This window comes from Coregonus lavaretus, assembly GCF_964263955.1.
Source record: "Coregonus lavaretus genome assembly, chromosome: 4".
In the NCBI taxonomy this organism is placed as follows: domain Eukaryota; kingdom Metazoa; phylum Chordata; class Actinopteri; order Salmoniformes; family Salmonidae; genus Coregonus; species Coregonus lavaretus.
The window spans coordinates 6,170,841-6,186,593 of NC_139991.1; the positions used below are offsets into that span (position 1 = coordinate 6,170,841).

At 42.9% G+C, this 15,753-nt stretch overlaps 2 protein-coding genes across 2 annotated transcripts in view; one reads left to right on the forward strand and one right to left on the reverse strand.

Moving 5' to 3' along the window:
* LOC311128138 (polycystin-1-like protein 2) overlaps positions 1–8,356 on the forward strand; it is a gene marked incomplete at its 5' end in the record, with an annotated part of 30,943 nt that extends 22,587 nt beyond the window's left edge. Inside the window, 14 exons of the mRNA XM_084160119.1 lie at positions 27–259; positions 1,836–2,058; positions 4,525–4,994; positions 5,090–5,186; positions 5,342–5,482; positions 5,568–5,753; positions 5,898–6,228; positions 6,334–6,467; positions 6,565–6,692; positions 6,811–6,971; positions 7,089–7,299; positions 7,463–7,564; positions 7,657–7,788; positions 7,957–8,356. Coding sequence (XP_084016245.1) covers positions 27–259; positions 1,836–2,058; positions 4,525–4,994; positions 5,090–5,186; positions 5,342–5,482; positions 5,568–5,753; positions 5,898–6,228; positions 6,334–6,467; positions 6,565–6,692; positions 6,811–6,971; positions 7,089–7,299; positions 7,463–7,564; positions 7,657–7,788; positions 7,957–8,112 — 2,705 coding nt within the window. The 3' untranslated portion in view covers positions 8,113–8,356. The remainder of the gene's footprint in view (positions 1–26; positions 260–1,835; positions 2,059–4,524; positions 4,995–5,089; positions 5,187–5,341; positions 5,483–5,567; positions 5,754–5,897; positions 6,229–6,333; positions 6,468–6,564; positions 6,693–6,810; positions 6,972–7,088; positions 7,300–7,462; positions 7,565–7,656; positions 7,789–7,956) is intronic.
* A 52-nt stretch (positions 8,357–8,408) lies between these two features.
* Positions 8,409–14,099, reverse strand: LOC311128139 (26S proteasome non-ATPase regulatory subunit 7). Its single transcript, XM_084160120.1, has 7 exons — positions 13,917–14,099; positions 13,348–13,439; positions 13,150–13,242; positions 12,951–13,048; positions 12,711–12,791; positions 12,342–12,433; positions 8,409–9,128 (listed from the first exon to the last, which is right to left on the reverse strand). The coding sequence occupies exons 1-7, from the start codon at positions 13,988–13,990 to the stop codon at positions 8,699–8,701; spliced, it is 960 nt and encodes a 319-aa protein (XP_084016246.1). The 5' UTR covers positions 13,991–14,099; the 3' UTR covers positions 8,409–8,698.
* Between the last annotated feature and the right edge of the window lie 1,654 nt (positions 14,100–15,753).

Here is a 15,753-nt window from a genome sequence, read left to right on the forward strand (position 1 = left end):
ACTCTTTCTTCTTTTTACTCCTGTAGGTCATATCGAGTTCACATGGCAGCAGGTGATGATTGGAATTCAGAGTTCAATCATAATGTTTCCAATTAATCTCCTCATTGTGAGTATCTTCAGAAACACCCGCCCCCGAGAGACGAAGCCTGGAAAGCCCAAGGCAGAGGGGTCCAAGCAGGGGAAGACTGGCAGAGTGTCTCCCTCACAGCCCCCCTCCCCACAGAGGGAGAGAGAACTCACACCAGACACTGTCATCAAGGTAAAATAAGTAAATAATTGTAACATAATTTATGATCAAGAGTCAGCCTGTTTGCCTCGCCACATCAGCAAAGCTGTTAATACAGTGCATTCGGAAAGTATTCAGACCCCTTCCCCTTTTCCGTATTTTGTTACGTTCTAGACATATTCTAAAATGGATTAAATAACAAAAATCCTCATCAATCTACACACAATACGCCATAATGTCAAAGCGAAAACAGGTTTTTAGAAATTGTTGGAAGTGTATTAAAAATAAAAAACATAAATACCTTATTTACATAAATATTCAGACCCTTTGCTATGAGACTCGAAATTGAGCTCAGGTTCATCCTGTTTGCATTGATCATCCTTGAGATGTTTCTACAACTTGATTGGAGTCCACCTGTGGTAAATTCAATTCATTGGACATGATTTGGAAAGGCACACACCTGTCTATATAAAGTCCCACAGTTGACAGTGTATGTCAGAGCAGAAACCAAGCCATGAGGTCAAAGGAATTGTCCGTAGAGCTCAAGAGGCAGGATTGTGTTGACGCACAGATCTGGGGACGGGTACCAAAAAATGTCTGCAGCATTGAAGGTCCCCAAGAACACAGTGTCCTCCATCATTCTTCAAATAGAAGAAGTTTGGAACCACCAAGACTCTAGAATCGGGGGAGAAGGGCCTTGGTCAGGGAGGTGACCAAGAACCCGATGGTCACTCTGACAGAGCTCCAAGTGTTCCTCTGTGGAGATGGGAGAACCTTCCAGAAGGACAACCATCTCTGCAGCACTCCACCAATCAGGCCTTTATGGTAGAGTGGCCAGACAGAAGCCACTCCTCAGTAAAAGGCACATGAGAGCCCGCTTGGAGTTTGCCAAAAGGCACCTAAAGGACTCTCAGACCATGAGAAACAAGATTCTCTGGTCTGATGAAACCAAGATTGAACTTTTTGCCTGAATGCCAAGTACCTGGCACCATCCCTACGGTGAAGCATGGTGGTGGCAGCATCATGCTGTGGGGATGTTTTTCAGAGGCAGGGACTGGGAAACTAGTCAGGATCGAGGGAAAGATGAACGGAGCAAAGTACAGAGAGATCCTTGATGAAAACCTGCTCCAGAGCGCTCAGGACCTCAGACTGGAGTGAAGGTTCACCTTCCAACAGGACAATGACCCTAAGCACACAGCCAAGACAACGCAGGAGTGGCTTTGGGATAAGTCTCTGAATGTCCTTGAGTGGCCCAGCCAGAGACCGGACTTGAACCCGATCGAACATCTCTAGAGAGACCTGAAAATAGCTGTGCAGCGACACTACCCATCCAACCTGACAGAGCTTGAGAGGATCTGCAGAGAAGAATGGGAGAAACTCCCCAAATACAGGTATGCCAAGCTTGTAGCATCATACCCAAAAAGACTCTAGGCTGTAATCGCTGCCAAAGATGCTTCAACAAAGTACTGAGTGAAGGAACTGACATTATGGGGTATTGTGTGTAGCTTCATGAGGGAATAAAACAATTGAATACATTTTTTAATAAGGCTGTAACGTAACAAAATGTAGAAAAAGTCAAGGGGTCTTTCTGAATACGTTATTCTCTCAGGACATAAAGAAGCTTGCTCAGTCACTCTCCAAGGCTATGAAGAGCCCCATTCCACGCCTGGAGTTAGAGATGAAGCCTGGACAACAAACTGATATCAACACTCTGCTCTCTCTGGTGGAGGACATCATCCGGAAGCAGAACCGAGCCGGTGGGGAGTTCTACACTGATGCCTCCAAGAAAGAGGGGGCGCTCATTCTCTCACTAGGAGTAGCTAATCTGCAAGGTACAGCCCAGTTGGGGGGGGGGGGGGGGGTTGTCTGCATTGCACTGCTGGTTGATCTGATAACATGTTCTGGTAGCATGTCCAGAGATGCAATATTTACAGTATATAGTGGCCAAAGTTTAATCAATCAATCAAATCGTATTTATAAAGCCCTTTTACGTTTACATTTTAGTCATTTAGCAGACGCTCTTATCCAGAGCGACTTACAGTTAGTTTTATATATTTTTGGGGGGTCATACTAGCCCCCCGTGGGAATCGAACCCACAACCCTGGCGTTGCAAACGCCATGCTCTACCAACTGAGGTGGAGATTATAATAGTACATGGCCATTAAGGCCAGATTTTTCTCCAAGATGTTCAAATGTTCATAGATGACCAGCAGGGTCAAATAATAATCACAGTGGTTGTAGAGGTTGCAACAGGTCAGTACATCAGGAGTAAATGTCACTTGGCTTTTCATAGCCGGGCATTTAGAGGTTGAAATAGCAGGTGCGGTAGAGAGAAAGAGCTGAAAACAGCAGGTCTGGGACAAGGTAGCACGTCCGGTGAACAGGTCAGGGTTCCTTAGCCGCAGGCAGAAGAGTGGAAACTGGAGCAGCAGCACGACCAGGTGGACTGGGGACAGCAAGGAGTCATCAGGCCAGGTAGTCCTGAGGCATGGTCCTAGGCCTCAGGTCCTCCGGGATGTCAGTCAGCCAAAGGATAATCATATGATATATGGCTTAAACCGAAACTCAGAATTTATAACCAGATTAAAAACAGCTAGGATCCAGAACCCTATGTCACCTCTCACCTTACAAGAAACCAATTGCCTCTGGCAATTAAGGTAAGTAGCTTAGTGGGTAAGAGCGTTTTGCCAGTAACCGAAAGGTCGCTGGTTCTAATCCCCGAGCCGACTAGGTGTAAAAACCTGTCGATGTGCCCTTGAGCAAGGCACTTAACCCTAATTGCTCCTGTAAGTCGCTCTGGATAAGAGCGTCTGCTAAATGACAAAAAAAAAAAAAAAATAGGTTTAACGCAATAATTGAAGAAGAGCAGCTAGGGGACGATTTAGGGGAGGTTGAGAATTAACTGTACTTTACATGATATTAAGAGTAACCTTGTTTGATTAAATTCAACAACTGAAACCAGAAATATTATTGGTTAGATACAAAGAGAAACTGGAATGGTAATTTAGAAAAGAAGTGTTCCTGGTTACAAATGTTGTTTCCAAAGCATGGAAGATACATCAAGATAAGCTACACTGAGTATACACAACATTAAGAACCCCTGATCTTTCCATGAAATAGACTGACTAAGTGAATCCAGGTGAATGCTATGATCCCTTATTGATGTCACTTGTTAAATCCACCTCAATCAGTGTAGATGAAGGGGAGGAGACAGGTTAAATACTGATTTTTAAGCCTTGAGACAATTGAGACATGGCTTGTGTATGTGTGCAATTCAGAGGGCGAATGGGCAAGACAAAATATTTAAGTGCCTTTGAACGGGGTATGGTAGTAGGTCCCAGGTGCACTGGTTTGAGTGTGTCAAGAACTGCAATGCTGCTGGGTTTTTCACGCGCAACAGTTTCCCGTGTGTATCAAGAATGGTCCACCACCCAAAAGACATCCAATCAACTTGACACAACTGTGGAGTCAACGTGTGCCAGCATCCCTGTGGAATGCTTAACAAACCTTGTACAGTCCATGCCCAGACGAATTGAGGCTGTTCTGAGGGCAAAAGGGGGTGCAACTCAATATTAGGAAGGTGTTCCTAATGTTTTGTTCCTAATGATTTGTACATTGTTTTTGTCAAAATTGTTCAAGCTCAGTAAATTTGGTTGGGAATAATTTATGGACAACAAATATTCAAACCTTGTCTCTGATTTTTAAGCTAATTTAAGTCAGGACTGAGACTGGACCACTCAGGAACACTCAATACCTATTGGAAAGCCAATCCGGTGTGTCTTTGGCAATACCCATAACATGATGCTGCCACCACAATACTTGAAAATACAGAGGATCAACAACATTGCATTCACTCCACATTACTGGCCTGTATGACAAAGTGAAAAGAAGGAACCCTGCGTAAAAACATCCACTCCAAATCATCCATTCTGTTTGCAACAAGGCAGTTAAGTAATACTGCAAGACAACACGGCAAAGAAATGAACCTTTAAAAATGACATGCTTGGGTCAAATACAACACAGAGTGAAGCCCTCTGTAATTTCAAGTATTGTGGTGGCAGCATCATGTTATGGGTATGCTTGTCACCGGCAGTTAATGGGGAGTTTGTCAGGATCAAAATAAATATGAAAGGAGCAGTTTAATTTTGACTGGGGAGTTTGTATGCATGCATATATATCATTATTGTCTTTGCTACTGCAGATACAGTGTCTTACAAGCCCATGTGGGCTGGGCATCTTGAAAATGCAAGACACTTTCATAATGAAATAAATCAAATCAATCAATGCTGTGTTTTCAGAGACCAGCCTGTGTGGGAGCCCTGAGAAGACTGGGGATGGGATCCAGAAAAGGAGCAAAAACAGCCAGTATCTGTACAGGCAGCTACGTCATGTAGAGAAGGAGCTGAGCCTACTGGGACCCTCTCGCTTCCCCAACCCAGACAGCTACTGCCGGGCAGTGCAGCAGGTCCAGGGCATGAAGGGGCTGCTGGAGTCCCACCTCTCCTCTTCCAGCCTGGGAGGGGACCAGCTGGCTCGAAGCCCCAGCCCAGCAGAGAGCAGTGAGGGAGACAGCAGCAGTAAGAAGCAGGGCGGGCTTCCCTGGTGGTTTGTGTTTATTGGCTGGATACTGGTGTTAGCCACCAGCGGAGTATCAGGATACTTCACCATGATGTATGGGCTGACCTATGGGAAGGACCGCTCTATAAGCTGGCTCATCTCCATGGTTGTGTCTTTCTTTGAGAGCCTCTTCATCACTCAGCCGCTGAAGGTGAGACCTACAGTACAATACATACTGTACAATGTAAAATGTCCTGCATCATGTATCTGAAATCTGGGTATTACTTTGTGGATTTCCTATCACAGGTGCTAGGTTTTGCAGCCTTCTTTGCTCTCGTTCTGAAGAAAGTTGATCAGGAGGAGTATGGGGATCCAAAGTTTGAGGGGGAGCTCCGAAACCCAGGTGCTTTATCTTAAAGCTAATTTCCCATATTTCAGGCATAACAGCATATCCTTTCTGCTTTCCTTATTCGTTATGGATATTCTGTTTACTTGTATATGAGCAAGCTAAGACTAGATACAGCTTGTTTTCACCTTTTACAACCATCTTGTCCACAGATGACCCTGATGCAGTGCGGGCTGTCAGGAGGGATAGCACATGCAGCTTCTACCAGCCCCCTCCTCCCACAGACATCGACAGGATGAGGAACAACATGATCAAGGAGCAGAAGGTCTTCGCCCTCATCAAAGAGATTCTCAGTAAGATGAACCGCTTTTTCATTCACTGCCATTCACCGCACCTATTGATTAACATACATGCTTAAGGCCTATGATTATTTTGCAGCCTACATGGGGTTCATGTGGATGTTGCTCCTGGTGGCGTATGGTCAGAGGGACCCTAACGCTTACTTCCTGACTCAGCACATTCGGCAGAGCTTCAGCCAAGGGATCTCAGACAGCATGAGCCACGGAAATGTGTTCACCTGGGCAAATACCTCTCTTCTCAGCAACCTCTTTGGAGAGAACCCAGGTAGCATTCTCAAAAGAGGAGGTTTATTTCATAGAGAACATTAATTTCTAGAAGGTTAAAGAGAAATTGTATAGATGAAAGCGTGCTAGCGTTTTGTCTTTTAGTTATTCTTTGCCTTAACATTTTCAGCATGCTGTGTTATAGGTTTCATCACAGATGGGAACTCCAAACTGGTTGGTAATGCCCGTCTTCGCCAGGTGAGGGTGCAGAAGAACTCCTGCCGCATCGCCCGCTCCATGCGCCAGTCTGTTCCTGACTGTCATGCTCCATACTCATGGGAGGTGGAGGACATGGGCTCCTATGGGCCAGGCTGGAACCGCTCGGGGAGTGAAAACACCTCAAAGACCCTCCGCAGCCCCTGGCAATACCAAACCCAGGCCCGACTCAGAGCCCAACCCATCTGGGGTAGTGTGGTTCTCTACCGGGGAGGGGGGTTTGTGGTGGACCTGGGCCCTGACTCACAGAACGCTAGCAGGTAAATTAACATTGACCAAATGTTTAAAAATGATCAGAGTTATCAAACCATATTTGTGGTAGAGAAAGATGTTATTTTATTCATGCATGTCTTCTGTCCCTGCAGTACCCTTCAGTATCTGTTTGACAACACCTGGCTTGATATGTTCACCCGGGCAGTCTTTGTAGAGTTCACCGTATACAATGCCAATGTCAACCTCTTCTGCATTGTCACACTCATGCTGGAGACCACAGCTGTAGGTGAGACAGTTGTTATATCACTCCATGAATACAGCACAAAGTAAGTATTTAAAGGCACCCAAAGCTCAGATTGTCAGCACCTGTCTTATTCTCTCAGGAGCGTTCCAGTTTCGCAGTGAGCTGCAGAGTGTCCGACTGTACCAGTCCACCGGTGGACTCCACATCTTTGTCATGGCCTCTGAGGTCATCTATTTCCTCTTTATCCTCTACTACATGTTTGTTCAGGTAAGCTGTCATTTAAATACCTTTCTTATGTGTAAAGAGTATAAAATCAGTGCCACAATGGTCTAGTGCCATTGTTCTGGAATTCCTCCTCAGTCTAACTCTTCTCATCTCCTCACAGGGAAAGCTGATGAAGCAGCAGAAGTGGGCTTACTTCAAGACAAAGTGGAACCTGCTGGATTTGGCCATCATCCTCCTGAGCTGGAGCGCATTGTCTGTCTTCATCAAGAGGACCCTGTTAGGGAACCGGGACATGGAGTACTACCACAACCATAAAGAGCAGTGAGTTCACACTGGGTTGGGGTATCATGGGTTTCTGCTTTACTTTCGCTAGTCTTTTATCCCTATTGTTGGTCAGTTGCTTCTGTGTGATGTTAAACTTCTCCGCTCTCTGTCCAGGTTTGCCAGTTTCCATGAAACAGCCATAGCAGATGCAGTGCTGGGGTATCTGATCGCATTCCTGGTGCTACTGGCTACAGTCAAACTGTGGCATCTGCTGAGGCTCAACCCCAAGCTACACATGATCACAGCCACACTCCAACGGGCCTGGACAGACATATCAGGCTTCCTCGTAGTCATCACCATTATGTTCCTGGCCTATTCTATTGCTGTAAGGGTCTTTCTGAAACACCTAGCCTATAAGTTGTCCATGGTGCTGTCATTCTCCAACTTCATCCTCATTCTCTTCTTATGTGATGTTGTGCTTGTGTATGATGGGTGTCCCCTTGACTTGCAGTGTGAGTGACTAAACTGTGATCATTCTCCGTCTGCAGTCTAATCTGATGTATGGCTGGAAGCTGTACTCATATAGGACTCTCCTGGATTCTGCTCTGGCCATGGTCAGCTTGCAACTGGGCATCTTCAACTATGACGAGGTTAGTAGAGGACAGCTCTACTAGACTGATTACTGCTGTAGTCATGATGGTAGCGTTGTGATTAAATTCTGTAACTTCTCCTTCTAATCCAGGTTCTTGATTACAACCCGGTGCTTGGTGCATTCCTCATCGGCTCCTGCATTATATTCATGACCTTTGTGGTTCTGAACCTGTTCATCTCTGTCATCCTGGTGGCGTTCACTCAAGAGCAAATGCATCACAAGGTACTGTGCATCAACCTTACACTATGTAAAATTAACCTTGTTCTGGTCATATTAGGTCTTATTTGAACATCAATATATCAGAATCAACCGGGACCAATACCTCAATACATTTCGACTGAGGCGGTCACTTGACTATCCATTCTGAGCTGTCTGTTCACTGTTCCACAGCCCTCAGAGGAGGAGGAGATAGTGGATCTGATGCTGATGAAGCTCTGCAACTTGTTTGGAATCAAAATTAAGAAGAAGGAAGACAGTGACAGCCCCAAGGAGATTGGCATGACTGCCTCAGCAACTAACAAAGGATTCTTCACTATATCCTCATAGATGATTACTTCTAAGTACTGGTGTACCACTCTGTATGTATTCATAGGGAGCTGTCATTTTCAGTTCTGTTGCTTCATAGGAGCGGTGATGCATTTTGTTGACTTGTTGCCTCTAGCCGTTTAATTATCTAATATATCATGCATGAATGAGGCTATTTGTGCCGTTTTGTGATCTAATGCAAAGCTTTAAAAATATGTTAGAGGAAATAACAGCTCCTTTTCCCTCACACTTTTCTGTCACAAATACACACATGTATGGTTACTATGGTAATGTGAGGAGGAGACAACACTGAGGAGTAGAGCAGGATAAAAATATAATTAAAATGTTGTTGTATTAGTAATGTTTGTGGTGAAATTAATAGCAAACTAGTATTTTGTCAACATTAACCAAATGAGCTGCATAAGAATGAAAAATGATTAGACTTATGTGGAGTAGATAACCAAATAGCCAATTCCCTTCACTCTTTTAATACATAAAGAAAATGCGAGGGTCTTCTTCATAAAAAAAAAATAGATAAATAGTGTCCGACAGGTGGGAAGAACAAAAACAAACAGTCAGTCCGTAGTCAGAAATGAGCATTGCTTCCTCATTTTTTCTCCTTCTTATCTTTCTTAGTGTCTCCCTTCTCTTTTTCCTTGTCCTCTTTCTTCTCTTTCTTGCTGTCATCTTTTTCCTGGCCTTCCTTCTTCTCTGCATCTCGGTTGGCGATCTTGTTGTTGATGAGGTTGTGAAGAGCAACCACGGAGCGGATGAGGGAAGCCAGGTAAACCACCAGCATCTGGTCATTGGTCTTGAGGTAAAATGCCTTGATGAACTCTTGAAGGTTGACGTCAGGCAGCAGGTTGAAGACGTCCTGCAGCTGGTAGATGATCTGGTGGTTGATGGGCAGCTTACCTGTGGCAACTTTCTCCAAATACCCTTTGATATCCACTAACTTGCAGTTGAGGCCCTTTAGGCCATGCACCTGGTTGGTGATGCGTTGAGACAGGGTGCCAACTGTTGTGTCCTTGATGTCTCTGGATAGAGATACAAAACATTTTATTTCAGCGACTTGCATGTTTTAAGTCAACCGGTTTCCCTTTTTGGTGGCAAAACTGGCCTTCAATTTTTATGGTAAGAATCAGACCTGGGTCCAAATACTAGTTCAGATTTTTCCATTACTTTCACATACACTACCAGTCAAAAGTTTGGACACACCTACTCATTCAAGGGTTTTTCTTTATTTTTTACATCGTAGCATAATAGTGAAGACATCAAAACTATGAAATAACACATATGGAATCATGTAGTAACCAAAAATGTGTTAAACATATTTTATATATGAGATTCTTCAAATAGCCACCCTTTGCCTTGATGACAGCTTTGCACACTCTAGGCATTCTCTCAACCAGCTTCATGAGGTAGTCACCTGGAATGCATTTCAATTAACAGGTGTGCCTTCTTAAAAGTTCATTTGTGGAATTTCTTTCCTTCTTAATACGTTTGAGCCAATCAGTTGTGTTGTGACAAGGTAGGGGGTATACAGAAGATAGCCCTATTTGGTAAAATACCAAGTCCATATTATGGCAAGAACAACTCAATTAAGCAAAGAGAAACGACAGTCCATCATTACTTTAAGACATGAAGGTCAGTCAATACGGAACATTTCAAGAACTTTGAAGGTTTCTTCAACTGCAGTCGCAAAAACCATCAAGCGCTATGATGAAACTGGCTCTCATGAGGACTGCCACAGGAATGGAATACCCAGAGTTACCTCTGCTGCAGAGGATAAGTTCATTAGAGTTACCAGCCTCAGAAATTGCAGCCCAAATAAATGCTTCACAGAGTTCAAGTAACAGACACATCTCAACATCAACTGTTCAGAGGAGACTGTGTGAATCAGGCCTTCATGGTCGAATTGCTGCAAAGAAACCACTACTAAAGGACACCAATAAGAAGAAGAGACTTGCTTGGGCCAAGAAACACGAGCAAGGGACATTAGACCAGTGGAAATGTGTCCTTTGGTCTGGAGTCCAAATTTGAGATATTTGGTTCCAACCGCTGTGTCTTTGTGAGACGGTGCAGGTGAACGGATGTTCTCCGCAGTTGTAGTTCCCACCGTAAAGCATGGAGGAGGTGGTGTTATGGTGTGGGGGTGCTTTGCTGGTGACACTGTCTGTGATTTATTTAGAGATCAAGGCACACTTAACCAGCATGGCTAGCACAGCATTCTGCAGCGATACGCCATCACATCTGGTTTGGGCTTAGTGGGACAATCATTTTTTATTTTTCAACAGGACAATGACCCAACACACCTCCAGGCTGTGTAAGGGCTATTTTACCAAGAAGGAGGGTGATGGAGCGCTGCATCAGATGACCTGGCCTCCACAATCCCCCGACCTCAACCCAATTGAGATGGTTTAGGATGAGTCGGACCGCAAAGTGAAGGAAAAGCAGCCAACAAGTGCTCAGCATGTGGGAACTCCTTCAAGACTGTTGGAAAAGCATTCCAGATTAAGCTGGTTGAGAGAATGCCAAGAGTGTGCAAAGCTGTCATCAAGGCAAAGGGTGGCTATTTGAAGAATCTCAAATATAAAATATATTTTGATTTGTTTAACACTTTTTTTGGTTACTACATGATTCCATATGTGTTATTTCATAGTTTTGATGTCTTCACTATTATTCTACAATGTAAAAATAAATAAAAACCCTTGAATGAGTAGGTGTGTCCTAACTTTTGACTGGTACTGTACATTTAAAGTACGTATTCAGAAACATTTCATTTGAAAAGTAGTTGAATATTTTAGTGTACACTGAACAAAAATATAACCGCAACATGTAAAGTTTTGCTCCCATGTTTCATGAGCTGAAATAAAATATCCCAGAAATTATTATTATATTATTATTATTATTATTATTTATTATTAAATGTTCCATACGCACAGTTTTTTCTTTCAAATGTAGGGCACAAATTTGTTTACATCCCTCTTTGTGAGCATTTATCCTTTGCCAAGATAATCCATCCACCTGACAGGTGTGGCATATCAAGAAGCTGATTAAACGGCATGATCATTACACAGGTGCCACTTTTGCTGGGGACAATAAAAGGCCACTTTAAAATGTGCAGTTTTATCACACAACACAATGCCACAGATGTCTCAAGTTGAGGGAGCGTGCAATTGGCATGCTGACTGCAGGGATGTTCACCAGAGCTGTTGCCAGATAATTTAATGTCAATTTCTCTACCATAAGCCGCCTCCAACGTCCAACCGGCCTCACAACCACAGACCACATGTATGGCGTCGTGTGGGCGAGTGGTTTGCTGATGTCAACATTGGGAACAGAGTGCCCTATGGTGTTGGTGGTATGGTATGGGCAGGCATAAGCTACGAAAAATTGCATTTTATCGCTGGCAATTTGAATGCACAGAGAAACTGTGTCGAGATCCTGAGGCCCATTGTCGTGCCATTCATCCACTGCCATTTTCAGCATGATAATGCACGGCCCCATGTCTCAAGAATCTGTACAGAATTCCTGGAAGCTGAAAATGTCCCAGTTCTTCCATGGCCTGCATACTCACCAGACATGTCACCCATTGAGCATGTTTGGGATGCTCTGGATCGACATGTACAACAGCGTGTTCCAGTTCCCGCCAATATCTAGCAACTTCGCTGGAGGAGTGGGAAAACATTCTACAGGCCACAATCAACAGCCTGATAAACTCTATGCAAAGGAAATGTGTCGCGCTGCATGAGGCAAATGGTGGTCACACCAGATACTGACTGGTTTTCTGATCAACACCACTACTTTTTATTTATTTTTAAGATATCTGTGACCAACAGATGCATATCTGTATTCCCCGTCATGTGAAATCCATAGATTAGGGCCTAATTTATTTAAATTAGGCCCTAATCTTTGAAATTGTTGCATGTTGCGTTTATATTTTTGTTCAGTATAATTAGAAATACACTTGGAAAGCATTTGAAAATACACTGACCCAAATACACACCCATGCACTTAACTCAGGTATTTGAAAATAGTATTTGAAATAGGTATTTGAAAATGGTCTCAAACACAATTTGCTAGACTATTTCTTTTTTTTTTTACAAATAACCATTCAAATACTCTAATAAAAGTACTTGTATTTGAACCCAGGTCTGGTATGAAAAAATGATGAGCAATAATACAAGGAACTTCAAGACAAATGACAAGTACATACACATTGACCACATGCTTGGGTCCAGTCTTACCGGAGTAAATGCTCCACGCCCACTTCCTCTGCTTCTTCAGCACCAATCTCACTGGTGACATGTTCAAATGTCTTGGATGTGGGAGTGCCATCCTAAAAACAAAAGGAATGTTCCAACCATTAGACCTTCTTCTCAAGCGAGGTTATCCGTTTTCCTCAACATTAAAGCTCAAAAAGGCATCCGTTGCTCCACAACATAACAAACTTTGATTTTTACAGTGACATTCTTTCTAATCCTACAATTTTTAGATTTTACTTAGTGGTAGATGTAAGACTGACATGCAGCATAAACCTTTGTTGCAGAGGTAATAGTAGAGAATTGTAATTCCACTATTACATTCTTTCAATAATTCCACTGATAAAAACGTACATCATGCACTTCCTCCACAGATATGTAGGCCTCCGTTGGTAGACCCAGGTCTTTCGGTTTCACATCAATGATGACTAAAACCTAAAACGACCAAAAAAATCCAATTAAAATCTTTGTACCATAGTATATTTATTATTATATTTACTACAGTGACATCAGTAGTAATTGGCTAATTGCTAAGTAAAAAATTACATCAACGTTTTGTATTAAATTCAACTAAAATGTTGTACTTATACTTACAGAATTGGTACAATATTGCTTCACGAGTTCATTGATGGCAATGTCATTCTTGTGCAGTTTGGGGCCTGTGTGATACCAACCAACTATTCTTTCTCTTGCTGAAACACAATGGGAATACATGTTCAAGTTCAATCACATTGTAGAGTAAAATCTAGTGTTATTAAAATGCATACTAATTTACAAAGAACTCCATTCTTACCATTGACTTTCTTGAACATGTTATACATGTTCTCCAAATAGTCATGGTCCAGGAACCACACAGAATCATCCTTGTCATCCTCGTCAAAGGGCACTGTAAGAAGAGCAGGGGGGGGAGATCAGCCATATCGACAAGAAACCAGAGTGTTATCAAAGAATGGACCGTGGTTATAGAAATAGGTAACGTTAGGAAACTCACCTGCAAAGCTGTTGGACACATCAAGAACCTTCTTATGCCATGAGCCGAGTAGTACACCCACAACCCTCTTCTGACTTCCAACTTTACCGATTCTGATCAAATACAGAATGAGAATAGGCTGTTAGGTACAGACATGGGGTTTCTGAACTGTCTTTGCTACAGACATGTGACAGTGACATCCCTGACTAGAGAGCGGATGGCGCTAACGCGTTACAAGCTGGTTAACATTATCTAGCTACAATAGCTAATAAAGTGCATAAAACGATGCACTAATCGTAGAGGAAACCTGCAATTTGTGTAATATGAGAACATGTTGTGTATCTAGCTAGCTACTAGCTATACTGGATAGCAGGTGAATCAGAGCCTTCTGAGGTGAATCAGCTAGATAGCTACACAGTAGCTAGTTAGATAAAGTTAGATAGCTTGCTTGCTCTAACGTTAACTTACTGTCGCTAGCTAGTCGCTAACGTTAGTTAGCTATCTAAACTGTACTGTTATTTGGGAAACAACAATGAGTCCACATTTTTTAACAATCATCAACAACTGTCTAGCTCATTCGAATCCTTTACCTGTTAAAATGATCCACCACACTCAGGAGCACCAAGGGATGGACAATAACTTTTTCAACAGCTAACTCCGGCATGTTTATGTGTGAATTGAATTAAATATTAAATATTTTCGCCATAGAGCAACCACGACCACTGTTAGTTCGCCACGATCCCTTCTTCTTCAGTGGGGTTTATCAGCGGTTGGCATCCAACGTTATGGTGCATTACCGCCACCTACTGTACTGGAGTGTAGGCCAGAGACAGGGAGAAACTAAATCCTACCTGCCAGCCCCGTTGCTCTTAAACAAGTTAACAAAATATGTGAGACTATATCTAATGACGTTCTACTCAATATACTCTTTAAACTAATTTCCTGTATCCCCTTCTCCCTCATACTAGATCTCATCCTCTCTCTTTCCCTCTGATACTGCCCACACTGTAGCCATACATGCTCCACTGTCTCTGTTTCCTGACAATAATCACACTTTCCTGTTGGATGCTTTCCTATCACATTTAATGTCTTATTCAACTGGCTGTGTCCCACCCTTAATCTTGTTTTAAAAAATAGCCTCCTCTCTTCTGTCCCTTCCTGCCGTCCTCCCCTCCCGACTTTCCTCTGTACTTGAAATAAATGCCTTTCCTTATTATCTCTATTCCACTGCTCCTGCCATTTCTGCACCATCACTTTAAATATCAGTATTTTTGCCTCTGCCTTGCTCATTGAAACTTCAACATCAGCATCCCCACTACTAAGTGCTTGTTTAGCCTGTTCATCTACTGCCTCGCTCCCCTCCACCCCCACATGGGCTGGGACCCAAGTAAATCTTATCTGAATACCCATCTGTTTAATCCTGCCATGGGTTTGTAGCACCTCTTAAAGCAGGTATTGTCTGCTACGTGAGCTAAAGGACTGGAGACTCAATAACACTGCACATGAATCAGAGCAAATAACTACCCTGTCTTGTTTGACTTCCTCCACCCACTGCAAGGCCCACACTTTGGCCATCAGCTCCGCCGTATATACAGCCAGCTGATCTGTAATACGTTTCCTGACTTCCATCCCACAACTCCACAATCCCACAATCCTTTGCGTAGGGTCTTGTGACCAAAGAGCCAAAGTGGATCGATTTGTCAAACTGCGCAAAAAATGCTCCGTTTGGATTCAAACGTGCATTTTGCATTCATTTGAGTATCCTTTCAAAAAAAAAAATTGGTTTGGGAAATATCATAAATGCATTTGGCAAGCTATTTTTTTTTACCCAAACGAGTCGAGAACATACTTTGTGTAGATTCATTGCGAAGTTGCAGTTGAAGCTTTTTTTGTATGGATTCCTCCATGGGTTGGGCTGTCCCTGGTTTTAACACTAGAGGGCTGTAAATGCATAAATAACTCCCCCCCCCACGTCATAGTTTGATTCTAGCATGAAAGTCCTTTTGAATTGAGACATTTCACCTATTTTCAATGTTGCTCATGATGACCATACATATAGTCATCTTGGTGGACAAATCAATCAATAAATTGCATCCTAATTTATTTTCCATTGTTTATAGCTATAGCTCTTAGAGTTGGGGCTTCACTTTATAGTGAACTCTTCTTGCATTTCTTCAGAGTTAATAATAATCGTCCCTTGGTAACTTCATTACCCTCATGCTCATCCAAGGTTAGTAGTAGTTGCCACATGCTGTGTGGATGCAGGCCTCACCCTGGGTGTGTTATCTAAGGTACATAATATTTACAATTCTGGTTGTATGGTGTTTTCTACTAAGGTTGATGAGGCTTCTTGTGATGGAGGAGTTAGGGTAGTGCCTTTATAAACTAATAATGAGCAGTTTATAAACTACTTATAACCCTCTTTAT